At 43.8% G+C, this 11,347-nt stretch overlaps 1 protein-coding gene across 1 annotated transcript in view; it reads right to left on the minus strand.

Annotated features, from left to right (window-relative positions):
- Positions 1 to 8,085, minus strand: part of LOC126299272 (lysosomal acid phosphatase-like) — a 154,345-nt gene extending 146,260 nt beyond the window's left edge. The window contains exon 1 of the mRNA XM_049991056.1: positions 7,885 to 8,085. Coding sequence (XP_049847013.1) covers positions 7,885 to 8,037 — 153 coding nt within the window. The 5' untranslated portion in view covers positions 8,038 to 8,085. The remainder of the gene's footprint in view (positions 1 to 7,884) is intronic.
- Between the last annotated feature and the right edge of the window lie 3,262 nt (positions 8,086 to 11,347).

Consider the following 11,347-nt stretch of genomic DNA (forward strand, 5'->3'; position numbering starts at 1 on the left):
CCAAACACTAGGAAAGGAAGGAATATAATCTTAAATAGATTAGGTAACTAGGTAACAGCGTGCAAAAATGTCGTACGCATGTGTTCATCTGCGTTTGCAGATGACAATGTGGAGCTTCTATCAAGTCACTATTAAGATGGCCAAACACGTAACTGCATGCTTGACAGGCACCCATGCGCAAGAGTTTTACAGAAGGATGCCTGCGCGTGAGTGCGATAAATTTGCGCAAGTATCAGGACTGTATACGATGCTTTGTCGATTTTCTACACTCCTGGAAATGGAAAAAAGAACACTTTGACACCGGTGTGTCAGACCCACCATACTTGCTCCGGACACTGCGAGAGGGCTGTACAAGCAATGATCACACGCACGGCACAGCGGACACACCAGGAACGGTGGTGTTGGCCGTCGAATGGCGCTAGCTGCGCAGCATTTGTGCACCGCCGCCGTCAGTGTCAGCCAGTTTGCCGTGGCATACGGAGCTCCATCGCAGTCTTTAACACTTGTAGCATGCCGCGACAGCGTGGACGTGAACCGTATGTGCAGTTGACGGACTTTGAGCGAGGGCGTATAGTGGGCATGCGGGAGGCCGGGTGGATGTACCGCCGAATTGCTCATCACGTGGGGCGTGAGGTCTCCACAGTACATCGATGTTGTCGCCAGTGGTCGGCGGAAGGTGCACGTGCCCGTCGACCTGGGACCGGACCGCAGCGACGCACGGATGCACGTCAAGACCGTAGGATCCTACGTAGTGCCGTAGGGGACCGCACCGCCACTTCCCAGCAAATTAGGGACACTGTTGCTCCTGGGGTATCGGCGAGGACCATTCGCAACCGTCTCCATGAAGCTGGGCTACGATCCCGCAGACCGTTAGGCCGTCTTCCGCTCACGCGCCAACATCGTGCAGCCCGCCTCCAGTGGTGTCGTGACAGGCGTGAATGGAGGGACGAATGGAGACGTGTCGTCCTCAGCGATGACAGTCGCTTCTGCCTTGGTGCCAATGATGGTCGTATGCGTGTTTGGCGCCGTGCAGGTGAGCGCCACAATCAGGACTGCATACGACCGAGGCACACAGGGCCAACACCCGGCATCATGGTGTGGGGAGCGATCTCCTACACTGGCCGTACACCTCTGGTGATCGTCGAGGGAACACTGAATAGTGCACGGTACATCCAAACCGTCATCGAACCCATCGTTCTACCATTCCTAGACCGGCAAGGGAACTTGCTGTTCCAACAGGACAATGCACGTCCGCATGTATCCCGTGCCACCCAACGTGCTCTAGAAGGTGTAAGTCAACTACCCTGGCCAGCAAGATCTCCGGATGTGTCCCCCATTGAGCATGTTTGGGACTGGATGAAGCGTCGTCTCACGCGGTCTGCACGCCCAGCACGAACGCTGGTCCAACTGAGGCGCCAGGTGGAAATGGCATGGCAAGCCGTTCCACAGGACTACATCCAGCATCTCTACGATCGTCTCCATGGGAGAATAGCAGCCTGCATTGCTGCGAAAGGTGGATATACACTGTACTAGTGCCGACATCGTGCATGCTCTGTTGCCTGTGTCTATGTGCCTGTGGTTCTGTCAGTGTGATCATGTTATGTATCTGACCCCAGGAATGTGTCAATAAAGTTTCCCCTTCCTGGGACAATGAATTCACGGTGTTCTTATTTCAATTTCCAGGAGTGTATTATGTAAGCTTGTGCAAGCATGCAAGTGTGTGCACCAAGAATAGGGAGGCTTGTTCAAGCACGCGTCAGTAGTAGATTAGTTTTCTTAGCTGTCATGTCGAGCGACCTGACACATATCAACATCGAATTCCTGGAAGATTTTATTCGTGGTTATGAAAATCAGCCTTTCCTGCGGAATATCAAATAGAAGGCGTGTTATGACAAAGTGAAAAGAGATGCTGCGAATAACCTTCATGTTACATATAAAGCAGTTTATTCGGTAGTAGAGACAGATGCAGTAATTGAGAAGATAAATTCACCGAGATCAAATAATCGCAGGGAAAGAATAAAACGTGGAAAGCAATTATAAATTACAGACTGCTGCATGCCAGGTGTACAAACCAATGCAGTGGTATTTTCATTTGTTTAGCTGTCTTTGTGAGCAAGAGGTACCTAGGTGGTCTGCAACTAATTTAGAACAATGGAAAGTAAGTGAGGTAGGTTTTGAAAAATTATTTGATTTCGTTACACCTCTACTGACAGCCTTGGGAAATCCAGTCCTGACAAAACTCTACCATCTGGTGAGCAAGATGTACGAGACAGGCGAAATACCCTCAGACTTCAAGAAGAATATAATAATTCCAATCCCAAAGAATGCAGGTGTTGACAGATGTGAAAATTACCGAACTATCAGTTTAATAAGTCACAGCTGCACAATACTAACACGAATTCTTTACAGACGAATGGAAAAACTGGTAGAAGGCGACCTCGGGGAAGATCAGTTTGGATTCCGTAGAAATATGGGAACACGTGAGGCAAAACTGACCTTACGACTTATCTTACAATGAAGATTAGGGAAAGGGAAACCTACGTTTATAGCATTTTTAGGCTTAGAGAAAGCTTTTGACAATGTTGACTACAATACTCTCTTTCAAATTCTAAAGGTGGCAGGGTAAAATATAGGGCGCGATAGGCTATTTATAATTTGTGCAGAAACCGGATGGCAGTTATAAGAGTCGAGGGGCATGAAAGGGAAGCAGTGGTTGGGAAGGAAGTGAGACAGGGTTGTACCTTCTCCCCGATGTTATTCTATCTGTATATTGAGCAAGCAGTAAAGGAAACAATAGAAAATTTCAGAGTAGGAATTAAAATCCATGGAGAATATATAAAAACTTTGAGGTTCGCCGATAACATTGTAATTCTGTCAGAGATAGCAAAGGACTTGGAAGAGCAGTTGAACGAATTGGGCAGTGCCCTGAAAGGAGGATATAAGATGAACATCAACAAAAGCAAAACGAAGATAATGGAATGCAGTCGAATTAAGTCGGGTGATGCTGAGGGAACTAGATTAGGAAATGAGACACTTAAAGTAGTAAAGGGGTTTTGCTATTTGAGGAGCAAAATAACTGATGATGGTCGAAGTAGAGAGGATATAAAATGTAGACTGGCAATGGGAAGGAAAGCGTTTCTGAGGAAGAGAAATTTGTTAACATCGAGTAAAGATTGAAGTGTCAGGAAGTCGTTTCTGAAAGAATTTGTATGGAGTGTAGCCATGTATGGAAGTGAAACATGGACAATAAATAGTTTGGACCAGAAGAGAATAGAAGAATGCTCAAGATTAGATGGTTAGATCACATAACTAATGAGGAGGTATTGAATAGAATTGGGGAGAAGAGAAGTTTGTGGCACAACTTGACTAGAAGAAGCGATCGGTTGGTAGGACATGTTCTGAGGGATCAAGGGATCACAAATTCAGCATTGGAGTGCAGTGTGGAGGGTAAAAATCGTAGAGAGAGACCAAGAAATGAATACACTAAGCATATTCAGAAGGATGTAGGTTGCAGTAGGTACTGGGAGATGAAGGAGCTTGCACAGGATAGATTAGGATGGAGAGCTGCATCAAACCAGTCTCAGGACTGAAGACCACAACAACAACAACATACAACACCTCTATCATAGTTGCCTTTATTTGTTTGTATAAAACTTTCATTCGTAGTTTCATTTTACTAATTCTGATTTTATTTTGTTAATGCACGATGTTTTGTCGCCCAGGAACTTGTCACTCATTTATAAAGCAGGTCATGAATTTTTCAACATATTTATGATCAAGTGGAATGTTTACAGAGACAAAGTTCCGTACTACTAACATACCGATTTATCTGGTGTTCGCAAGACCGGCCCTGGGGGAGGGCGTGGGGTCGGGTGGAGGGGGGACGGAGAGGGGGGGCGGCCAAATCCTACGCTTGAAAAGTTCCGAAAGGAGGAATTAACCAACCCAATGACAGTTTTTTATAAATGAAGAAGTGTGAGAAAAAGTTGGAAATACAAATCGTTCACAGAATCTAATTCCCTACTGGAAGCTGTCTACGGTATTGTGAAAACAGATGACAAAGGAAGCGCTGGACTTAGTTACTTTCGTTGCGCCTTGCGAAGTAGCAAAGACTGCTACAACCAATGTTGGCCACTATTTTTACTAGACGTCTACATAAACTTAAAATGTACTTACACCAGCTCGAGAGCCCTCCCCACCCTCCCATTATGCGAAAAACTTTGTAACAAAGAGATAAAGATAAATGTCAACATATAATGGCGTGAAAATTCCTTCAATAAACTATAAGAATACAGCTGAGAAAAATAGTTTGAAATAGAGAAAGAATAGGTAAATTATGCACTACCCGTCACATAACATACTCTTTTTAACCCAGACGTTGCTTTTAAGAGATGTTTACACTCTGAAAGAAATACGGCAGTTTTCTCCACTAATCCCTGTACTTGATTTGCTATTAATACCATTTACATTGCACTATTTCTTGCCACAATCAATTCAATTACTTTTTTCACCTAATTCTGTAACTTCTTTGAAGTATTCCCTCATTCCCTATTTTCTCAGTGTTGAAGCCAGAAGTAATAGCTATTAATATTAAAGTTATTACAGAAAACCTGTCAGACCTTATTTTGGACTGAAGCAATTAAAATGCATTGCACGAACTGTTTTCCAGTTCCGCCGTGTTTCATACTGTTTTCATTGCAATAACTTTATACACAATGTAATTGTTACTTTCCTCTGCAATAAATGAAAGTGCTTTCAAAATTTCTCGATATTCGACCGCAGCTGTTTTTCCTGTATGTACTGCGGACACACTGACTTGGCACTGGCGATTTTCACTCTCCTTTTTCAACACATACATACAAGTCACTCGCTGTCCTATGATCTTCCATTTTGTACAGTAGAAGCGGCGACGATACCGTCGACAGTGTAATACTCAGGTATGCTGTTTGTTACATGTCTTGCGCCGCACGCTGTTCGCTGGTCAGGAAACGACGAAAAGTGAAAAATGGTTCAAATGGCTCTAAGCACTAGGGGACTTTACATCTGAGGTTATCTGTCACCTAGACTTAGAACTACTTAAACCTAACTGACTAAAGGACATCACACACATCCATGCCCGAGGCGGGATTCGAACCTGCGACCGTAGCAGCAACGCGGTTTCGGACTGAAGCGCCTAGAACTGCTCTGCCACGGCGGCCGATCCGGCGAAAAGTGAACACGCATTAGTTACAGACCCTGCTTGTGAAATAACTTCCTTTGGTTGTACAATTAATTTTACAGTTAGGATGCCTATATCTCAATGTATTATGTAGTAAACATTTCACTTCCGTTTCTCTGACCATTGCTCCACACCAGTCTCTGGTATTAAAGACGTATTCATGTCAAAACTACGTATGAGGAAGTGTGATATGTGAAATTAAGACGTCATGGATGAATGCCATTGTAAAAATGGTTGATGATGTCCGAAAATACAAGGGAGAGGGCGGCGCTTGAAATTTCCGCACGGGGTGGCAAAAGTCGCTGGAGCCGGCTGTGGATGCTGTGCCAACATGAATTGCTTAATATCATGTGATATCACAAACTACAGAATCACAAGGATCATACGTTCGACCTATATCGGTAATTAAATAAGTATGTAAAGCAACAGTTACTTTTAGTACTTTATCAATAGGACCCACTTCCAAATTTATAGCGGTGTTAAAATTCTAAAGCGTGCTGTGAAAGCCCTGAGAAATTTTCTGTTCCGAAGACCACCATCACCACCCGATGTTCTGACATTTGAGCGACAGAACATCAGATCGAACACGAAAAATTTATAATTTATCTCTGTTGTGACATGTAGAACCAGTCTCAGAGTATGTTTGCACTGAAAATCAAGTGAGCCGACTGTAGTTGTAGAAACTCTTCTATGCTTGTTTTCCACCAATGAAACCAGCACAGTGCGGAAAATTCCATTTCTTTGTAAAATAATTTTGCTAACTTGCACCAGTCATGCGAGCGCATCATCAGCTGCCAGGGGGAGGCCATGCGTTAGATCATGGATTTACTTAAGACTTTCTATACTTCTAATAAAAATGGCTGTGAGCACTATGGGACTTAACTTCTGAGATCATCAGTCCCCTAGAACTTAGAACTACTTAAACCTAACTAACCGAAGGACATCACACACATCCATGCCCGAGGCAGGATTCGAACCTGCGACCGTACCGGTCGCGCGGTTCCAGACTGTAGCGCCTAGAACGGCTCGGCTACTCCGGCCGGCTATACTTTTAATAGACGATTAGGACAAAACAATGTGCAAGCAGTATGGCGTACTACGTAGGCGATTTCAAGAAAATCGCAAGAGAAGTATCGAGGCGTTGCGACCCTAAGCACACGATGACGGCGGTTATGTAGTAAGCGTTCAAGTTCCTCAACCGGTGGATCGCTGAATCGAGTTCCACTAATGGTTTTTTAAATTTATATTTTTCTCCAACACTAGTCTTATTATTTCGTACATATTTGAAAGGTACTATGATGAAAAAACACACATATTTGCTTGAACTTTTATTGAATTTCCAATGTTATTTCGCTGTTTACTAATCTTTATTATAATAAATATTATGCGACTTGTATTCCTATTGGCAAGTTGAAAATTATCAAGCGCCTTAAAACTTGATGTTGATTGACAACGAACGAAAAATTGTTTCTCGTGATGATGCTATTACAATACATTCAGTCGTACATCGCCAATTTCTGGCACCTATATTTACGAAAATGTTACCTTACTAATGGTTTGCATCCAAATTATCGGAAGAAAGAAGTCTTAAAAAGTATCGACGAGCTTTGTTTCTCCTTGGAAACGCTGAAGATTTCTTGTGTGTGCAGGGTAATTACATTCCATTAGATGCAGTAGATGCCCTTTTAATTTGTTTCCTGGGTTTGTATGAAAAATATTATGCTGCACCTTGTAATGTCGAAAGCACATCCGCCGATTAATCGTACATTATCTTCACGATCTGGCATAGTGTAACGCGTTGTATTATTGAATAAAGTCGCGTACACCTTTATGTATCGATGTGTGACTTTGGCTTTCCAAGCGTATCTCTCCTCCTTGAAACCTGTGTCTGCGGATCGAAATGTTCAGCTGTAAAGCAGTCCTCGCTACCTTTCCCGATTGCAGGTACAAAGGATTTCTGAAATCGCGACAGGCATACATTTTCAGAAAAACATTATGGGTTGGGTCATTTACTTGTCGATAATTATAATTTTTGTTGTGGTAAGAGAAGTTAGCAAATAGCCAAGCAACATTGGAAAATCAAGAAACGTTCCCGCAGACACATGTGTCTACATCATGTTTTCTTTCAATTGTGCTATGTACGAAATAATGTGACTAGTATTGAAATAAATATAAATAAAAAATAAGAAACACGAGCAGGGCTCGATCCAGCGACCCCAATAACGCTTGAACGCTGAGCACATGACAGCTGCCATCTCGTGTTCAGGGACGCAACGCACCGGTAGGTACAGCACTGACGCGTGAAATTTCTCTTGCGATTTTCTCGAAGTCGCGTAAGTAGTACACGTTGCTACTTGCGAATTAAGTTGCCCTGAAGGACTTCTGAAAGTATACAAAGTTTGAAGTAAACTCGATATCCGAATGTCGTGGCCTCCCCGGGTGAGTCAGACGCATTTCACATACGAACTGATACTAGTGCTAGCATGTTTGAGCCCTGTGAAGGCGAGAGGGTTTTGTTCACACTTGTGCAAGACGTCTGATTATGAATACTCGTCAAGCATGCAGTTACGTACGCCTGTAGCCACTTTCAGTCACTTAAGACTATGATTCATTTTGATTATTTCAAGCGAATATCCGAGTGCGTGCTGAGTAACATAGGTACTCACAATAGACACGAGTTTCAACGAACTGGAGGATTGCTTCTCCGTGCGCCCAAGGGAGATGTAGAGCGCGAACACAACTGCGATAGTGGCGCCCAGGCAAGTGAGCCCCGCCACACGTAGAGTCCTGCGTTGACACGGCAGCCGACCTCCAAGCATTTCCGACCTCGCTGCGCGTCAGCTGACAACCCACTGCCAGCGTCGGCTTCTCACAGCTGACGGCAGCGCTCCGACGGCTGTTGCCCGAATCAGTAGGCTCTAGCGCTGTCTAGGTGAGACGCCGACTGTTTACGAACTCACAACCTGAAGCGCGCATTCTTTCAAGGTGCGGGGATTCAAGCTTACGAGAGCAAGATGAAAATTTCTTTATCTTGGTCACAGATGGCGCTCATACAAATGACATTCCCGTTTTCGTTATGTTGCGCAGTAACACAAATCTGCGAAATGCACTAGTTCATACGGCTTTTTAAATGTTAGCATCCGCGTGTGATAAGCTAGAAAAATGCCGCACTGTCGAAAAATTCGGCATTTTGAACGGTTTATCAACCTCGTCAGAAATTTACCTCAAGCTGATAAAGATTCATCCTATGTGCTGTTATATTAAGGAATGAAGGATTGATCCGCCTTTTTTACACATACACAATTATTGTTTTGCTTTAATACCCACAGTAGTGGCATCCTAAGCGCGCTTTTTTCTTTTATTTTACATTGTGTGTGTCCAGTGGCTACCAATTGAAATCGGCCGAAACGCTAAATTAGGTAACCACTTCATCATTTCTGCATTTGGCTTGTCCTGAGCCGTGGCTGGCTCATACTTGAGTGCCAAACGTGTTTTTGTTGTCTTCTGTCGTTGGTCTGGTGTTTTCTCCTGCTCATTTGTGAATACTGCGTCTTATTATGTTGCTGTGACTTGGACACAGTTTCACTGCAAAAATTTACGTTTCTATTTGTGCAGTGAAACGTGTATTCAAGTAACAGCAACATACAGGGTGTAAAAAGTATAAGGCGCCAAAATTATACAGATGGTACATCTCGGTGTGCTTGACAAAAAGTCTAATGACATTTTCTTGTATCATGTACTTTATTTTTGTATTATTAAAACCTAATGTTCGTAGGATAGATAGTATAAGCATTTCTGTTTACGTAGTCAACCGACAGTACACGGCGTACCGAGCTTATTGCCTACAATGACGGGGCGGCCAGAGAAAGGCAACGAACCGACCAGAGGATTGAAATCATTAGACGTGTACAACAACGTGGTGTGATAATCAGGTGGTACCGAAAAAAGGAATGTAAACGGTTTTTGGGTTGTCAAGAATGTGTAATTCGCTTTGCGTGAATTGAATACAACCAATATGTTTCTCAACAAGTCGATAACGAAGGCCGTAGTAGTAATGGCAAGCTAATATCAAACCTAATGTCTTTCCATTAGTACAAATTCAGTCAGTCACCAAGTAGACAGTTGTGCATTAATCACAATCAACTGTTTCACCTCTTTATGGCAATGCCATAACGAATACTAAATTCACATTATTTTCCTTCTGTACAACAACATTGTAACGAAAAGAAAACCCATACTTCGTTTGCTCTTAAACCAATACTACAATAAATGTTCGAAATGACCATCATTCGCTTCTACACATGCTTCACTACGGCGAACCCAGTTTCGTCGCACTCATTCACACATATGCACATTGGCCTTCATGGTATTGGCAGCATCTAAAACCTTCTGCGTCAATCCGTCCACATTATTTACTGGCTCACCGTGAACAAGTTCCTTCATATGGCCCCAAAAGTAAAAATCTAGTTGATTTAAATCAGGGCTGCGTGCTGGCCATCGACGTGGACCCGAACGCCCGATCCATCGTCCTATCCAAAATTCTACGTACTCTGTGACCAATGTGGGGTGGAGCACCATCGTGGAGGAACCACATGTTATGACGTATGCCTAACGGAATGTCTTCTAACAACATTGGTAACAATGTTTCCTCTAAAAACCTTCGGTAATGGTTACCAGTCAAACGTGCAGGTAAAACAGAGGGCCCAATAATGTAATTATCGAGCATACCCGCCCACACATTTACGGAAAATCGTCGCTGAAAATGTGTTGCCACTACGTGGCGAGGATTGTGTACACTCCACGTGTGCATGTTGTGGAAATTAGTTATTCAGTCTCGAATGAAACACGCTTCATCTGTGACGAGTATTTTGTTGACAAAATCATGCTGCGCACTGGGTAACAAAAACCACTCTGAGAATTCACGTCGTGGAGGGAAATCTTGTTCCTTCCAATGCTTGTATGCGTTGAATGTGGTAAGGCCGCAGACGCTCCTCTTTCAAAGTGCGATGAACGACAGTGTGCGACATACCCACGTGGCGGGAGATGCTTCTAGTACTCTGATAAGGATCCTCCTGCATGCAGTCCAGAATTCTTTCCTCAGCTTCCAATGTACGGTCGGCGCGTTGTGGGCCTCTGCCTTCTTCGCGGGGCAGTAAAGAGCCAGTATCTCTCAATCTAAGGAAATTAAATACGTACTCGTCAGTTGTATTCTGTCATGATGTGAAAAAAACGGAAAGCATATCAGAACAGAAGATACGTTTCGCATGCGGACGAAAATGTACTAAGGTGCAGATAACTACTGTACTTTATTAAGATGTAAATGCATAATGATCGCATACAAGTTGAGAATTACAATGACACAAACCTTTGGTGCACAGCAGCAAATGTCTATCGTGCAGGAAGTCGTCGTTATGGGAAGCGTTCTCGATAAATTCGTGCAGCTGCCCTCGCAACACCTTTTGCCTCGCCATAAACTAAATGCATATCGCATAGTTCAGCTATAGTAAATCTCCTTTCCATCCTAACAGTTAACAGAGTTGCAATAACATCTGCACAGGTTACTCGCCCACTGTCGTCGCTCGGTGCATTACAATGACGCAGCCACTCAGGCCGCAATTGCCTACGTGTTTACGATTTACGCTCGCGATGTCAATACGCACACGGGCAATAGAAGAAACTGATTCCTCACGTACGTGCACGGCCAAGTATCTACTTTTCCAAAACCATTATCCTGAGACGAACTGTTTTTTTCTGGGACAACCGTAGGAAACAGGCCAACATGTTACTAGACTTTTTTTGTCAAGCATTGCGAGATGGGCCATCTGTATAATTTTGGCGCCTTATACCGTTTACACCCTGTATAATAAGACTCAGTATTCACAAATGAGCAGGTTCAAAAATGGCTCTGAGCATTATGGGACTCAACATCTGAGGTCATAAGCCCCTAGAACTTAGAACTACTTAAACCTAACTAACCTAAGGACACCACACACATCCATGCCCAAGGCAGGATTCGAACCTACGACCGTAGCGGTCGCGCGGTTCCAGACTGTAGCGCCTAGAACCGCTCGGCCACCCTGGCCGGCAAATGAGCAGGAGAAAACATCATTCCAACAACACAAAAACAAC

Source organism: Schistocerca gregaria, chromosome X (genome assembly GCF_023897955.1).
Source record: "Schistocerca gregaria isolate iqSchGreg1 chromosome X, iqSchGreg1.2, whole genome shotgun sequence".
Classification (NCBI taxonomy): domain Eukaryota; kingdom Metazoa; phylum Arthropoda; class Insecta; order Orthoptera; family Acrididae; genus Schistocerca; species Schistocerca gregaria.